Source organism: Gymnodraco acuticeps, unplaced genomic scaffold (genome assembly GCF_902827175.1).
Source record: "Gymnodraco acuticeps unplaced genomic scaffold, fGymAcu1.1, whole genome shotgun sequence".
NCBI classification, from domain to species: domain Eukaryota; kingdom Metazoa; phylum Chordata; class Actinopteri; order Perciformes; family Bathydraconidae; genus Gymnodraco; species Gymnodraco acuticeps.
The window spans coordinates 2,815,424-2,833,977 of NW_022992265.1; the positions used below are offsets into that span (position 1 = coordinate 2,815,424).

General features: G+C 39.3%; 1 protein-coding gene across 1 annotated transcript; it reads right to left on the reverse strand.

Annotated features, from left to right (window-relative positions):
• Window positions 1-4,878: 4,878 nt before the first annotated feature.
• trpc4b (transient receptor potential cation channel, subfamily C, member 4b) lies at window positions 4,879-15,394 on the reverse strand. Its single transcript, XM_034207143.1, has 12 exons — window positions 15,379-15,394; window positions 14,539-14,950; window positions 13,730-14,132; window positions 12,052-12,570; window positions 7,643-7,979; window positions 7,361-7,500; window positions 6,974-7,284; window positions 6,677-6,872; window positions 6,375-6,569; window positions 6,100-6,141; window positions 5,884-5,973; window positions 4,879-5,798 (listed from the first exon to the last, which is right to left on the reverse strand). Exons 3-12 carry the CDS (start codon window positions 14,105-14,107, stop codon window positions 5,373-5,375), a joined length of 2,634 nt encoding a protein of 877 aa, XP_034063034.1. The 5' UTR covers window positions 14,108-14,132; window positions 14,539-14,950; window positions 15,379-15,394; the 3' UTR covers window positions 4,879-5,372.
• Window positions 15,395-18,554: the final 3,160 nt, after the last annotated feature.

Here is an 18,554-nt window from a genome sequence, read left to right on the forward strand (position 1 = left end):
TGGGAGCAGACTCGGAGTGGGAGTTTATATACCACAAGACTTACCCTCCACTCAAGGAGGTGGGCAACATTTTGTGCATGCATAGACCACCCAGAACATTTGTTCATTTGTATCTACCAAGCCTTTTCCTTTCTTGTGTGTGTGATTAATTAAAACATGTTGTAATTAGTGGATTATCTCCCATATTAAATAATTTACAGAGGGTCATTAACACAAAGAACATGGGAACACCATTACATTCATAAAATGTCTTTGACAATCGTCTTTAATACACATTTAAAAGGCACACACATGTATATGCATTGCTAAAAGAAGAGGCTTTGTTATGGTGAAACAATCTAAATGTGTTTATTCCACTTGTTTTAATACATGTAGCCACATCACAGCGAACACTTTTACTCAAGGAAGATTGCATTGAATTGAAAATAAGGCAAATGATCAGGGCACATTACTTTTATTATTTAATAGATTTAAATGTAACATCTCAAGAAAGTGTAACAGATGTCTCAAATGATAGCTTTGCATATTTTATCACATAAAGAGACATACAAAATGAGCAGATGGGTCCAAATGCATCTTGCCTGTTAAAGTGTCACATATTTGGACTGCAAACAAAGAACCATTGCATAATCTGACTGAATAAATATTTCAGAGTGTAGTTTGCTCCACCTAGTGGTGGTAGGGACTGCAGGCAGTCAGTCTCACATCATCACTATCTTTCATGGATAATATTTTTCACATAATCATTATGACATTGGAGAGGGAATAATTACTGAGATTAGTTAGTATTTTGAAGTATTACAATTTAGTAAGCCAAGAACCAGACATCCAACCGTAACACCCAGATGCTATTCTAAAGTACAGTTTCTGTTTTAAATCCAATAAACATGATCTTGTAAGAACTAACAGGACACAGACATTCATACTTTCATGTTAGCAATTGTTTATTGGCTACAACTACAGACAAAACACTAAGTTAATAGTGTGTGAATTAGCTCACATAAGCACAAAGTCAAAACCCAGATTTGGTAAAAAAAAAAGAAAAAGGATAAGGTACAATTTAAAAACAGCATGAGCACACCTATGTCATGCATTACTCTGCAATTTGCTATTATAACCGTTTGGTACCTAACTAACAAGCAAAATGACCCATGGCATCAAAGATTATAAACTCTTAAAGTGCATCTGTCGTTAAGCTTTACCAGTGGGTGATGTTGCTGATAGTATACCCAAGTCACATCACTTACATCAGACAATCTCCCACATGTTGCTAAACCTCCAGGCCAGACAGATGTGAGCAAGAAAGTAATGTCCTCCATGCCAACGGAGTCAATGAATGGTGAACAACAGGCAGAATCCCCCCAAACAGACCCAGGATCGAAATTCAGCACATATCTGAGACTGAGAACCAGTGCCTTTGCCTATGCTTGTGTACAATATGTGTAGACTAAACCACAACAAAACACATTCAAACGATGATACTTTGAAAGCTGTAAGTCTCTTATGAACTTGATTAGTCAAGACCTTTAGAAGAACACTTGCACATAAAATCTCCCAAAGACTGGAATAAATTAACTTCACAATCTCAACATTCCAAGGAGCAGCCAATTTTGGAACTGAAGACTCGCTGCAGTGATAATAAAATGCAGCATGCTTTCAATTTGAATCTGAACCCTCTCTATTCAGTTACTTTCACCAATTACCAACACCACATGTGTTACAAAGATTAGATAAAGTAGCTACAATTGATCCTGATTACAGTTTCTTCTCTTTGTGTCTTGGTAGTATTCTTCTTTATGTGGAAATGTAAGTCACATTTGAATGAGCTTTCCAGATAAACACATACTACAACAGTCTGTAATAAGCTTTTCTTGATAAATGATTTGCGCTCAGCTGCTATGGTAACAGGAATCTAAAGACCTCATGCTCCCAAGTGTTGGCAGTTTCAAGCTATAAAAGGTGTACATTAGATTATCTGGGCAAATACAGTAAGCCTAACTTCAAAAGCACAACACCAACAACTGATCATTTACTGCTTTAATAATAGCTTATAACTATTAGGTATAGCAGTATACAGTATTTACTGTCACACAAATAAAATCAATGTTATTGATTGTAGGTTAAAACATGAGCTGTTATTAATACAGCTTCCATTGCAAGTTCTGCACAGGTTTTCCTATTTTTTTTATGTTGAGTTTTCTGCCTTTTATCGATAGCATACTGGAGAGGGACAGAAAAGGGGGATGGAGAGGTGACAACAGAAAAGGCACATGGGTCGGAGTTGAACCTTGGCTGCTGCAGTGCAGCCTTGGTCTGTGTTGTACATGCATATTATACATCAGTAGACAGCACTTGATAAGTAGTTACATATAAACATAAGCTAAATATGTAATTAAGAAAGAACGGTGAGGTGACTGGCACGTTCTGAAGTTCTTATAAGCAGTGATCTTAAGTAACTACGTATTTACTCAAGTACTGTACTTCAGTACAAAGTACTTTTACTCCACAATTTAATTCCTTTAGTTACTTTTAACATTTGGATTAATAATGTGTGTAAAGTCAAAACTTAAAAAATACTTTAGTTACACTTGGAGTACATTCACAAACGACCCTGCAGTATACAAAGTCATTCAAACTAGCTGCCCCTTTACCAGCTGTGATAACACTTGAATGCATCTGAAATGGACACATTTGCATAATAAGTACTTTTACTTTTGAAACTTCAATAATTATGCTAATACGTTTGTACTTTGACTTGAGTATCATTTATAATACTAAAGGACTTTTACTTGTAACAGAGTATTCCTACACTCTGGTACTTCTACTTGTACTCAAGTACAATATCTGAGTACTTCCTCCTCTGCATATAAGTACTGGAAAGGAAGACCTGGAAAGTCTTTAAATGTAAAGTTGTAAACTCCCAATCTAAGTTAATTGGTAATCAAATCAAAATGCAGAATGTCCCCTTTCAGAGCTATGTTTTAATATCATTAGATCCTTATTAGCTAATGTATTAGCATCTATGCAGCATTGTAATATTGCAGCTGGTTAAAGTGGAGCTAGTTTTAACAAATTCATATAGTTTGGGACTGTACATAATGCGTCATCATATCTTATGTTCATTAATTGTTTGTTAAATCAAGTTTTAATTACGAAATTAATTACAGCAGAAATGGCAATCCTGCTATTTGAAAAGCTACAGTCAGTTTAAACCTGAATGGACAGGCAATGTATGTATAATGTTCTAAAAAAGCAATCGTCACGCATCAAGGTGGTGTAGCAGAACCTGGTGTAATGTTAGTCCTCTGATAGGTCACTGTGCAGAAGAGATACATCTCTCAGAGGGAGAATGTTCATGTCAACTCTGTGTCTAGTGCACAGTGTTAGACAAACCACTGTATATACAGCCAGAGAGAAGGTTACAAACTATTTACTTAAATCCTCTCTCCAGTAAACAAGATGAGAGATGTCAGCAGTAAAGCAAATCAAGAGAAAGGCCAATTCAACAAGTATTTTTCTTCTCTATCTTTGTGCCATTTGCTTGCCGTCTTTATGTTAGTAATATCTACACTTTGTTTAGTCTTTTTAGATAATACTGCTTCAGTACAAACATTCTCATTTAATAACAGAGATGTTTTATTACATTACAAGTTACACAATTCCACATATAAATAACCACACATATAGGAATACATGTACAACATATCTTAACTAGATTGCATTGTGTTTCTCTTCTGCTCCATCAAAAGCATTTAGAGGAAAACATTTCCTCTCTCCCTGAACAGGTTAGGGAAGTAATGGTGGAATAAAAAACAACAAAAACTATAAATAATCAAGATGCTACATTGATAAACTGGATACTTCGTACAGATTTAATATGGAATTGTTAAGTTATTAAATACAACTACACTTATATTATTTATTGATTATATTATTTTCCTGATTATTTTGTTGCAGTATGGATTTTAACAAAAACTGTTAGCACATTAGGGTTTATATTATTGTTATAGTCATATACATTTTGCATATTACAGTAAGAGGAAAGATGAAAGTGAAAGAGGACAGGATAGGCAGCAGAGTGTCGTCAGGGCTCTTTGGAATGAAATGCTCAATGTACAATATACATTTCTAACTTGCTTTACAATTCCCTGAGCTTCAAGTTAGCCTTGCTCCATAGTGTTGCATATATTTTATCAAGTACTTAGGAATACTTGTAACATAATGTGAGAAATTGTATTATACTACTATACACATTATACCCTACTGTCCTACTAGGGCATTGCGTTCCAAGAATGCAGGGTTGTTGGTTGTTCCTAGAGTCTCTAAAAGTACAATGGGAGCCAGAGCCTTTTCTTATCAAGCTCCACATTTGTGGAATCAGCTTCCAGTTTGTGTTCGGGCGGCAGACACCCTATCCGTTTTTAAGAGTGCGCTTAAGACCTTCCTTTTTGATAAAGCTATAGTTAGGGCTGATTAGATTCAGCCCCTAGTTTTGCTGATATAGGCTTAGTTTGTCGGGGGACATCTTACTTCTTCCTTCTCTCTGTCTATACCTGTGTACTCTCATGTTCCGATTAACCCAGCTTCCCCAAATGTCTTTCTTTTTGGTGTCTATATACGCCGGGATCCGGAGTCATGGATGATCCTGTTGCTGCGGTCCTGTGTCCTGGATCTTGAGTCGTGGCTGTGGTCCTGGATCATAAGTCCTGGATGGATATCCTCGTGGATTCATCTTCCTATTATACACACATGCATTTCCAAACATTTGGACTACCTATGTTGCAAATGTATTATCTTTTCAATTTACACACGGCATCTATTGCACGTCTGTCCGTCCTGGGAGAGGGATCCCTCCTCTGTTGCTCTCCCTGAAGTTTCTCCCATTTTTCCCTTTAAACTGTGGGTTTTCTCCGGAAGTTTTTCCTTGTACGATGTGAGGGTCTAAGGACAGATGGTGTCGTATTGTCATACTGATATTCCATACAAACTGTGAAGTCCACTGAGACAAATGTAACATTTGTGATATTGGGCTATATAAATAAACATTGATTGATTGATTGATTGATTGATATACTGTGTACTATATTAGAGAATACATAATTATCACACTCAATACAGTGTAACTTTTAAACATGAGAGAAATCCTACTTTGATGAACTGGTTTCAACTGCTTCATGAATGAATATAGGTCCAAAAAAAGAAAAATATCTACTCATGGTTAAAATCTCTCACTTGCCAACACAGATAATTTTGCGTCTATTTTTTAGCCAATTGTTCACTTCCTTAGTGTGTTCTTTGCAGGAATGATCAATCTCCTGAATATCCTTATCCACTTTCTGTAAGAATTCCATAACGGATTTATCAGTCTGAAGTCATCCTTGGTTTTGTCCATCAGTTCCCAATATATCTTCCCCTGACAATGAGTATATTTCATCACATGTCAGAGAGGGGAGTCTGCTGCGTCTCTGGGGGGACACGGCATCTGAGACAGTATTGCATAGCTTGTTGAGAGTCTGCTCTGTGCTGGACAGGACAACCGAACCATTGGCTGTACTGTTAGAGCCCACAGTGATGGAGGGGGTGGCCGCTGCGCTCTTCAGGGTGGGCACGGTGATGTCAAACAGGCTTAGCTTCTGTTGTGGCTCATCATTAGGGAATTTGGGAGAATATATGAAACAATTTCCAGGGTAAGCCAAGGTGGAGCCTAGAACGTTACCTGTGACCCCGTCACCTTGAAGTTTACCCTTCATCATTCCAAGGACTTCATAGCGGAAGCTGGAGATGTCCTGCTTAAGTTCCTATTAATTGCAAAGAGACAAATATTAAACAACAGCAGAGAAAACACAACAATGAATAATACCAACTTGTTTGACTGGACATTACCTTAAAGTTCTCCTCTGTCAGCCCTTCCTCTGTCTTTGCATCTCTGATCATTGCGGCCACATACCGCTTCACTAGGTTCTTCAAAACCCCCTAAATAATAAAGATTGTTTTTGTAAAGCATGATTGCAGATTCAATGTTTATAAGTTGAACACAAATGACTTACACATAACAATACATCCAAACTGTACAGCACTTAATGGAATACAAATAACTACCTGATATCCATGGTTTAATCTTACATTATCGGCTGCACGTCTCTACAATACAAAAAGAAAAAGTCCATTAACATTGCAACACATATTTTTTTAAAGGTTTATTGCTTTATTACATGCCCTTTGACAATAGGAGATCTTATGATGTACATGAAATGAGTGACTTCATTCGCTTAAATTAATCAATTTCTAAAGAGAACAGGTTATTTAATTTGCTCTTAATAATTTTTGAGCCACTTTACAGTCTATATAACATAGATCACAACAAAAGGCCCTACCCCCAGAGTTTCGAATGTTTCACGCCTTTTTATGCTTGTTCTCTTGAAGAAATGTGTCTTAATCCATCCACATAGATAAAAAACTGACTTTGGGCTGGGTAATATATTAAAAGGAGAAGGCAGAGTTCCCCCTTCTTCAAAATAGCTCATCCATAATTTTGTTCTTGCAAATTTCCACTCTATATCGGCATGATCCTGAAAGAAAACAACAAAACAAACAGCAATTATTTAAAACTGTTCGAAAAGGCATAAAAGACAAATTAGTGTGGTTAAATATAAAATTGGTATGCTAAAGCACTCACAGCAATGTGCTGGTAGGAGTTGTTCATCATGGCAATTAGCATATTTAAAAGCACTACCAGGGAAATGACATTGTACGTGCCAAACATGGTGGAGCCCACAAACTCAGTGAATTTATGGTCTGGTTTCACATTGGTAACATGGAGGGAAATTAGGCCAAATATCGACCAAAATAATGACTGCAGCGTCTGGAACAGCCTGAAAAGCAAACAACAATACATTAAACAATGTGTTGCTGAAAAACTGACAGATACATTAATATTTGTCAGGATAACATTTATTTAGGGACTCTTACTTACGTTGAGAATGCGTTGTTTTGCTGAAGACAGCGAACGCCGTAGCATGGCAAACTCTCGTCTACATAATAAAAGTAGAGCTGGTTGAGGCCATTGGCAAAGGCTAACAGCACCAGACAATAGATGAAGAGAAACTTGAGGATGTCCAGGAGCATGCGGCCCAGTGAGATCTGTAAGGGGCCAAGGTGAGAGTTGGCAGTGAAAAGGCAGATGAGGCGCAAGGAGCTGAAGATGTTAGCGATGGCAAACAATGACTCTGCTATCAAAGTCGGGTGCCACATTTCCCAGGTGTCTCTGGGTTTTTGCCCACTGTACTGTAATAAAGAAAAGAAGGAGAACAATGAATACATAGACTACCAACAAATAAAAGGCATCAGTTCAGTACAGTACCTTTGCATAGGCAACCATTTTCAGGGAAATTGTTGCAAGATACAAGGAGTTCATAATGAAGTCCATTAAGTTCCACCAGTCATCAATGTAGTCTTTGAAACCACTATCCCACATCTGTTTTACCTCCGTCCATATAAAGCCTTAGAGACAAACAGACAACAAAAGCAATTTGTGATTTTAACAATGTCTTAAAGTGTCCACAGGAACAAAAGTGTGACAAACATGATATATACATGATAACACGAGTGTAAACAGCTGTCTTTTAAGAGTGTGTGTTGTTACCAAGCACCCAGGGTAGGATCATCCATTCCACCGTGGTGGGTGGTGGGCCTTGAAAGTCCTTCTGCCCAGAAGCTATATGCTGCGAGGCCAGAAGGAGCAGGAAGAGGAAGGTCAGGTAGGAAGCAGTGTGACAGATGAACTTGATGAAGGGCTTCCGAATGAATAAGCCATAACTGCACTTTGGAGAGAACAAGTAGAAGATGGATAACAGTGGGAAGAGGAGGCCAATGAAGATACACGTGATGAGTTTTCCTGCCCAGTGCCGCCTCCTCCAGCCTGGGAACTCATCATACCACCGAGAAGCCAGCAGTTGCTGACAGTTGGGCTGAGCAACAAACTGAGAGAAAAGGAAAGACAAGGATCAGCAGAATAAGATTTAACTACCTCAATACATAACCTGCAAACATAACGTATATACAATTAAAGGCTACAAAAACTAGGACAACAACAGAAAATAATTATTCAAGACCATAAATGCTGTTTATTAAATGTCAGTATCATGGTGCTCAATCTACTTAATATCATCACCCCAAAGCCCCATGTTGACAATTTTAATTGTAGGATTATCTTTGCTTCATTAAAAACGTTCCCTGGAACAATAATGTGCATTTTGTTAAGTTTCCGGTCTCAAAACTCCTTACAAAAGTGGTTATTATTATTTAATGAATTGAATGTTTAAAAATGATTATGACCAAGCATGATACAGTAGCTGTATATACTGTGTATTTGATCAGCTTTAGTGATGTTCATCACTGTCCCACCAGTAGACCTATGTGTGCTCTATAAAGGCTAAACTGCCACTAAACCACCGTAAAAGAGCTCAGATCACATTTTTCCTCAAAATACAAAGCTTCTCTGTCCCTTACAGGGGGCTTAATTATGCCAAGCCAACTCCTTCAACTTTTGTACAACTATACAACACCCAGAAGTCTCTAAAACAATCCTTCAGAAATCCCACACTTGAGAACAATTGATTTTACAGTTGCTAATCGTAAAAAAACAACCCTCCCCAAGTAAACCGCATGTCTGTATAGCATTGTTTCAATATATACTGGTCATTTGCACAGGCAGTGCAAGTAGACATTTGGGAAATGCATGGACCAAATAAATCCTCTTCACAGATGTAACAGATTGTTTTTCCATGCCGATTCGAACTCTCTGATCTTGAAATGACAAAACCTGCCAGGGCTCGTTCTGCTACAGCAAGGGCTTGGTTGCTGCACATTATTTCTTCCGTGTTGTTAGAGGCACTGCAAACCACTTGCTTCTGCCGTCTGTATTATTGTAAGCACTAGTTATCCAACATCCAATCACAAGAACACTACATGTGACTTGTCAAGACAGAAAATTAATAACTGACTTGTATCATGTAAGCATGCAAGACAAAATGTCCAAGTTGGAAAATCTTTCTGAATCCTCTGTTAAGGAGTGATTGACTTTGAGATTTGATAAACATCTGCTGGAGATCTGCAGATGGTGATGGAAGTAAATTCAATTTGAACCAAATTATGGCCAAATGGATTCCCATTATGGTATAATATAGCATTACATTTTGAGTGATGAGGTCATCATAATACAGAATCTGACTTCTTTAAAGCTTCCTATTCGTCCTTCTCAGATTTTGACTTGTTATAACATGACCGAAGGCTAAAAGAGGCATCTGGCAGAGCCCGATTTTTCCTGAGGACATGTTTGGAAGGTGAAAATCACCCCATCCACGTCACAGCATCTTCCCATTGGCAGGCTCAATTGGGTGTATTAATTATGCTAATTAATAACATTTGTCAGTTTATATGCACATGATCAAACTGCACAACTGTTAGATCAAATGTATTAGATATGATTTGTAATCCCACTTTAGATTTCACCATGATAAAACTTGATAATGAACAACTAAATATTTGAGTTCTGCTAAGCAAATAAAAGCACATACTCCACATAATTTATCATCTACTACAATGTTACAATAATGTACTGTGTTTGTCACCAGCACTACAACGCATCTTAAAAAGAACTACACAGGTTGTGCATTTTCTGTCTGTTTGTTAGCATGAACAGACAATGGAGGTCTATATACCTTACACTCACAACATACTATGTTGCTCAATGGCTACATCTGTGAATTTAGGGACAGGCAGGGCAAACAATGAATACTCCCATATACATTTAACTTTATATCATATTAATTGTCCTACTTTTGGCAGCCTTGTTGTCATGTTAATTATGGCTCCAGGATCTTACTGGTTTAAACTGTTTCCAAAGTTAAGTTGAGTCTTAAAGCATTCAGGTCTTGAGCAAGTTAAATCTCACTGCAGATAAGTATGTGGTAGTTATCATTATTTTCACAAGTGGGAGTCGTAGTAGTAGTAGTAGTAGTAGTCCCAGTTTTAGTAGTAGTAACACCTATCTGTGGTAAGGCAACACGTAAACATTTCCCTTGAAGTGCAGCTGTAAATGCTTTTGCCATGGAGACATTTATGGCACAGGGTTGCCAACACTAAAAGTCACACTGATCTTTTATTCTCACTTCGCCAACTGTCTTGTCAGAATGAAAAGCCAAAACACTGCTACAAAAACTCTTAAATACGGAAGGCAAATAAAAAATCTTAATGTAGCCGATGAGCAGTGCATAGATGATAAAAGCCTGAACCCTGCAAATATTACACAACTACTGTATACCAACATGACCCTAAAATCTTTAAGTAGTATTTTAATGAAGGCAAAAATTAAAGACAACCATTGAAACCCCGTCTATACTTACACTATTAGCCCGGTTATGCAGGAAACAAAAACAAAAATTCTAAGCTTGTTTTTTTACATCGCAGTATAAATCATTTTGTACAGGCTTCCTTTGCTGTCACCTGTTGCTGTGTTGTGCAAAAATCAATCGATATAATCAATTTTAAACAACATAAATGATACTTAATACTTATGGATTCATACAGTATGAAACACTTAATAATCATATTTCTCATCCTGTTCCTGCCAATGTGTAAAATGCACATTTTAAGTGGCTCTATTTCACAACAAATGATAGAAAGTCGGCATTGCCTACTCTCAAGACGATGTAAAAGACCGTAAAATGATCCCACCCCAATTAAAATATTATGAGTTTGTATTTCAGGGAAATGGTCATCACTTATTCCATCATTATCCCCAATTATCCAATTGTCATGGGACTGTCTGAGAGTGCAACTGTAATGCATTGCTAAGAGCCATCCAAGCAATTACATGTTATCCTAAACTCCCTAAGGACATCTCCACCCATCTCAGGCCATTAACAACTCATCTTTGAACCATTCTTGTTATCTAGACCAGTGGTTCTCAACCTGTGGTACGCCAACTCCCGCTAGTGGTACGCGGAGGAATCTGACATAAAAAAAAAATATATTCTTTTTAATATTTGTATTTTATTTAACCAGATGAAAACATTGAGACAAAATCTCATTTACAATGTTGACTTGGCCAAGAAGGCAGCAACGTTACACAGTCTTACACATAACATAGACATATAAAATACAGAAAACACAAGTAAACAAAAAGACGAAAGGCAGTCACTACATTGTGCACATTTGGGACAGTAAGAAAGGTACACTACTTATTACTGCAAGAGCAGCTGGTGGTAAGGACCTCAGACAACTTCAATTTAAAACAGGCTATAGGGACAAGTGCCATCAGTTTGAGGCTTGATTGAATAACATTAATTAAAAAATAAATCATACTATCAAAATACTACAACGAATGAAAATAAGCTTGAGATAATTGAAACTGTGGTTTAAATAAGTTCTAATAGGCTATTGTTGTTTTTAGATTTAGAAACGAAAACATTTTTTACATTTATTTCTGGCGTTGCTAATGACGACCATACTACTCGCGAACGATTAGCGAATGTTGCAAGCAAGCTAAAGAAAACAACGCCAGCAACGCAAAAGTGATATGCACAGCCACAACGCTGTGATGGAGGAGAGAAGTGACTCAGGAAGAAGGCATTTGCGCAAAGGATGGAGAGAAGGCTGTGACCGAGGTCAAAAGCCAAAAAAGAGAAAGAGAGAGAGAGAGAGAGAGAGAGAGAGAGAGAGAGAGAGAGAGAGAGGAGAGAGAGAGAGAGAGAGAGAGAGAGAGAGAGAGAGAGAGAGAGAGAGAGACTGCCCTTTGTACGTGTAGCACAATACATAAATAATGTTATTATGAATACATTTGCCTCCGAGTCCTGCATGAACTGTGCATAGACTGTATTTTAACGTTGGTTAAAATTGGAGAGCCAACTATTTTCTCAGGTGGTACTTGGTGTAAAAAGGTTGAGAACGACTGATCTAGACCATATTGTTCAAATAACGTAATAATTATTCCTTGTTGTACTTGTTTCACTAGTGTCAGTATACAGATATCATAATCAACAAAGAGCTTACCTCTTTCTGGCAATATTTGATAGCCAGCTTGAGTCGGGCCAGATCATTTGTGCTGTCATCCAGCAGGGGGTCGATGTCATCACGGTAGTTGAGGATTATTTCCAACTCTTTTGAGCTCCGGGTCTGGTCCAAGAGGTCCTTTGCAAATTGTTTACACGTATGGGACAGCTCCTCGTACTCTGACTTGAACTCATTCTCCACTGTGCTGAGCTCCCCAAGCTCCCAGCTGAGTTGAAAAGCTGTAAGGAAAGGATCCTCGCTGGAGAGGGCGATGAGAGACGGGCTGGCAAGGGCCTTGTAGATGTTGAGGCGTGAGCGTGAGTGACGTAGGCTGTCAACATCCGAACTGGAGACACACTCTACACAGTTGCAGCGCACAGCATGTGGCTGAGGTATGGAAACACCTCGCTGAACAAGCAGTTTAATGATCTCATAGTTGTTGGTGTGGGCGGCAAGGATGATTGGAGTGATGTCCGGGGTGAAGTCTGAAAACTGTTTGTCCAGAAGAATTGGTGGGACCTTTTGAGAAAGCCAAGAGAGGAATAGATAAATGAAGAAACATGAAACACAATCAATGTACACTATACTATCATTTTTCAGGAAATTCACAGAAAAATACATTCTTTCTAACCCCCGCTCACAAACAGAAACAACTGGTTTGAATGGGTCTAATTTCATCTCTCTTGTGTATCTGACCATCTCATCAGAAAGCACACAGCTAATGGCTTGTGGTTAAACTGCCCTCAAAATATCTTCCTGGTTGGAGGCAACTAAACCCTTTTTTATTTTTCCTTCAATTGACAGGATACACATTATACCCAGTCCATTACAGAAAGGCCCAGCAGCGTAAAAGAACAACCACATTTACAAAGACGTCAAGAAGCTGAAAACAGTGGCAAAACGACCCACAGCAGCACATCAGAGTATCAGAGCTGAAACGTGTAAGCACACATAGTGTATAATGTTTGTTCTATATCTGTAAAATTGTTAAGTGCTACAGCCATTTCATATAATCCGAGAGATAGACCCTAAATGCGTATTGTGTGCCATTATATAGCTTACAATATGCTGTAAAGGAAATGCATGCTCAAGAATTTCCAAATCTATTTTCTAAACCACTCACTCTCCTCAGGGTTGGGGAGAGTTGGAGTATTTACTCCAAAATAAACTTAACTGTAGCTTATACATATATACATACTCTGTAATTGTCTTAATTGTTTAATTGTCTAACATGTGTTTCTAGGGTTGAATTGCTTCAAGGCAGATTACAGAAATAACTGAATATGTACTTTACATGTCACCTAACAATGTTTTATATTGAAGCAAATTAAATGCGCCACACACTGTACTTGTTTCCACTGACTGCCTTTTTTTCTGCACATGGACATAGGAGCAGTTGCAAATCACACAGCAGCTTTGATATGGATGTTTTTAAAAATAAAATATCTAATGGAAGCCACTTTACAAACCTTACTAGAATGAAAAGGTCACTGTCCATACTCGTGTTCAGTAATGCAATTTCATTCTAAAATCTCAGCAAACAGGTTAGTAACAAATACAAATATTTTAGAAATAAATAATTGTGTAAGCAGGTTGCTTCAAAGATGTTCTCAAAAAATGAACAAATTGACTGAGACAAGAAAAAAGTTTAAATGAACAATACTACAATCTACAGTACCTTTTTTTCCCCACGTGGCTTCTTATGGTTCAGCAGCAGCTCCACAGCCCCCACCACTTCTTTGCGGATGGCATGCAACAGGGCATCCCCCAGATATACGTTATAGCTGAGCAGCAGCTCAATGATCTCCAGGTTCTCATTTTCAATGGCAATGAGCAGAGCTGTGCGGCCCAGGGGGTCGATACAGTTGATGTTGATCCTGAAGTAGATCTCAGCCTCTTCCAGGGCTTGTTTCACACTGGCATAATCCCCCTTCTCCACAGCCCCCAGGTAGGCCTTCTCTAGGGCAGAGAGCTCAGACTCTGCCCGTACAATCCGCAGGGGGATGCGGTCCCTGTATGAAGAGTTGTTATGTGTTTGGTAATACAGCTGTGACATTGCTGCTGTAGCATCACAGTCTCAACTGAGAATAGATGAGAAATAAAGACAGAGGAAAATATTAGATTTTATTTCAGTGACGTTAACGACACAGTGGGAACATAATTACTGTCAAAATGTATCTTGTACTCATTTGAAAAATGAAACTTAATTTAAAATGTCAAACTTAAATCATTTTATTATTAGGACATGAAATATATGCATTTTGGTTTTAAAGTCAAAACATTATTAAAACACGTTACTGTTAAAGTCCAAACATTCTGCCTGTAGATATCTACAAATCTAAAAAATAGTCTACATCTAAAATTTGATTTAAATGTTTTCTTTTTAAAAATAACAGTAATCACAACAGTAAGTAGGCCACATTTGCCACATTTGTCACAATACAAATATAAGAAATCCATGCGCATAAACAATAAAACTTGACCTACCTCCTGTTGCTTCCTGTTGAGATTGACTCCAGAACTAATGGCCGGAGAACCGAGGATGCGGCTGTCAGAAGGAAAGTTGTGTGGTCGGATCCTCATCTCATCACGAGTACTCTCCACTGAAGTCACTGTAACTTATTGGCATGTCATGCAATCCCCTGCCCACCCCGTTCGCTCTCTCGTCGTTTGTAGGGAAAGCAGGAAATATTTCTGCCCTCCCTCTCTGTACAATACTAGTGAAGGATCAAGTGGTGATAAACAGTGACACGCTGCATCCTGTCGCAACAACTGCGCGACATGAAAACGCGTCTTTATTGTTTCTCTGTATTGTTGCTTTACACTTGTTGTTCTGCTATACCACAGTTTAACAGGTCTGTTTTCCATTAAGGAAATGGGTTACGCATTGGTTTTTTTCCTAAAGAAATGCATATCTTTGTTAATTGAGTTAAAAACACAGAAGATAAGATTCATGAACTAAAGTAACATTCAAAAGAGGGTTTTAGATGTACAGTATGCATCATATGACAGTCATAGCTATTTCGAGATTTTTGCAAATAAAATGTAGGCCTATCTATTACATACAAATATAATAGTTTACATTGACATAAATATCTTTATTTTTAGATAAGTTAAATCGTGACGTCGTTGTTTAAGAGGCTGGTGGTGCCATGTGGTTGTTAGCAGTAATAAGGTTAGCTAGTTTAGTCATGTTGCCATGAAAATAACTGCGATTATCTTTTTATAAAACTGCCCAAGCTAAACATATCAATATGTCCTCCAAATGTAGGCCTACACATGTTAAGCAAACCCACAAATAAACGTTGCTATAAAAGTGACTCCTACCGGAAATAAGAGCGACCGATGCACGCCCATGTGCACGCCACGAACACAAACTTTCCTCAATCACGTGATTAAGGACAGGTGGGAGCAGTGGCGGTGCCAGAGATTTTCTCTAGGGGGTGCTGTGGGGTAGCTTGACGTTTCACAGAGGGTGCTCAAACATTAAGGGTTTCCCATTAATGTACCAGCGCTACAGTTGAATGTTCTACTGCAACACTCCCCACACGCACACACAGTGCACCCGCGACTGTTACAATGAAGGCTCGATAATCAGCTCGCCGCATATAGACTGTGTAAGCAGGGGTAAAGTGCAATTTTTACAAGTGGGGAGCAGTAGCGTGGCGTGGGGAAAAATGTAGGGGAAGCCCATTTTTTGGGTCGGGGGGTGGTCAATAACGTAACCAGATGAGTGATTACAGCGCCCGGTATCATTTTACACACATTTGTATCACACAGATGCAGGACTTGCACACGCCTGTTATCTAACCGACAGGTCCGCACGCACTCTCCAGCTGAAACTCTCTCCTTATTAATTTAAGCATTTTACTTATTAATGTATGCAGACAATCACACAATCTATGTGATTTTTGGATTTACCGTGCCTCTCAATTGCCCGTGACAGGTTGGCAAAGTCGATGAATCCTGAAGTTGCCCAAGGATGGGTTCAGGGAGCACGAATCCTTGTCAAAAAGAAGACATGGCCAGCAAATTAGACGCTGAAGTTTAGCGCTTCCAGTTAGCCACTCCGTGCGGACATAATTGTCCTCATTGAACGTCCGATTCTCTCCCTTTTTCCTCTGCGTACACACAGCTCGAGTGCGGGCATTGGCCTGTCATCTGATTTAATTTTTAGTTGCTGCTGTAGCGGAAGTTTAGTAAAGTTATGTTTGATTAAGTACGCCAAATCTCCACCCTCCATAATGCTTCATTTGCTTGATAATTTCTAACGGCGGTGATGACAGTTACAGTATTAAAACTGATGTTGATGTGATTTGATTGGATGGCAGTGTCCAATCAAATCGCCAGCCGCCAGCCGCCTCTGAAGGGAAGCAAGAGGCGGCTAGCTTCCCTTGGCATGGCCCTGACCAATCACAGGTTGGCAGGGGCATCACGTGGGCCTCATCTGATTGGTCAATCCCTCCATTTTTTTTCACCAAGGGAAGCTAGATTCGGCTGGCCTCCTCTCGCAACAGGGAGTGCAATCTACTGTTTCACCATAACATCTAGAGGGGCGCTGTTTGTTTCACTCTTTGTAAAATACTCAATGAGAATGGGGGAGAGCCGGGCCGGCAGCAACACACAGCAAAGGAGAATTATCGAAACAAAACAAAGTGTTTGTATTTATTTATTTAAATTATAACTACAATCCGAAAAAACAGGGGAAGCCTGGCTTCCCTTGGCCTCCGGGAGAAAACGCCACTGGTGGGGAGCGGACCTCACCTCCTCTAGCTCTAGTGGGGTCCGGGGGCATGCTCCCCCGGGAAATTTTTTTTTTTAAATATTGAAGTTAAAAGCATCAATCTGGTGCACTTTGAGAGCAACATTAAGGGATCTATGGATACATCTCTCAACACCAGATTTGCCAACCCTCCCGATTTTCGCAGGAGACTCCCGATTGTATTGCCCTCTCCCGGTTTCATCTCGGGGTCATATTTCTCCCGCATTTCTCCCAATTTCTGACAAAATCAGATTTATTCAGGACTGTTTCCACTCAGACTTTAATACAGCTACACCATTGTTTGGTTTCCATGGTAGCGTGTGCAACTGAAAGTCTGAGAGGGTGAGGCAGATAGTCACAGAAAACAGAACAAGAATCGACAACTCGACCCTCTGCTCACTCCTTTCCTGAAAAATACAGGTCCAGCACATATGCTCCATCAAGGATGGTGCTACAGGCCGCAAGGCAGTGCACTGACAACTACAATAAGCATGTTAATGTTAATCTAATACAGCTCCACTAACACCCCCCCCCCGCTGTGGTTTTGACATGCTCCCGATTTCTGAGGTCTCAAGGTTGGCAAGCATGCTCAACACCCATATGAAACAGAACTGTAAACAGATGTTCTATTTCTTCATAGACATTTTACAAATCACTCCCCTTTTAAAACAAACTGTTTTGATAACTATCTAAACACTGAGAGTCCTTTACTTCACCTGAGCTGTTACCTGAGACTCTCCGTCTGACAGGAGAGAGTTATCCCTCCACCTTGTTGTTGAAAAAGCTCCTTATACCCGTTAGATTGGCTAGCTAGCACCAGATGCTAACCACAACGATCTCCGGTACCCACCGGTGCGCGAGCTCTCTCTCTCGCTCGCTCGCGCACACACACAAAATGGCTCGTGCCACACACACAGAGCAGAGCTTGAATGAAACACAGAGACCCAGAAGTAAGCTACTTGTACTCACGAGGCCTATTATGTGCAGAATCCCTCTCCCTTTCAGGTGGTTTTGATTGAGTGTCCACACTCGTGGACGTTTAAGGACTAAAAAACGATAATTTTTTCACTTTGCTGTTAGCAAATCATTTGGCGCTCTCGCTAACAGGAAGTCACTCAAGTGTCACAAAGTAATTTAGCCTATGGGTAGGTCAAAAATTGAATGGGTGCTGGCCATCGGCCTAATCATATCACCTGTGTTGGCTTTATGTTTTTGGTCAAACATTTGGTCAAACATTAGCTCCCCCCTACCGCCGCCCCTGGGTGGGAGGAAGTGATGACGTCACTTACAGTAGCTCAAAGGCTCTATACTCCCCCCGGTTGAAACCTCTTGCACATATAAAACAATACAAATAAAAAGTTGTTTTGGTAAAAGGTAAAGCATTGCCTTGTGTCTATTTCCTGGGGTGCAAGACCCCAGGTGGTGTTGTCGGTCCTTTGTCTCAAAATGAATATGATTAATGTTTAAACCCACCCCATCACATCAAGAAATTAACAATTTCTCATCCCTGGTGAAAATGATACATGATCTTTATATATAATGCATACATCATTTAATGTATGTCAAGTACAAGTATACATTTTATGGCTGCCTTTTCGCTGTAGGCTACAGCTGGATAACAGAGCATAATTGTATTGATCAATGCACAAACCAGATTGCTTTGCAACTGTCTTGTGAAGATTGTGGTGTGATAATAGCTGCAGTGATGATAATGATGATGACCGCAAGTCCTGTAAGTGGG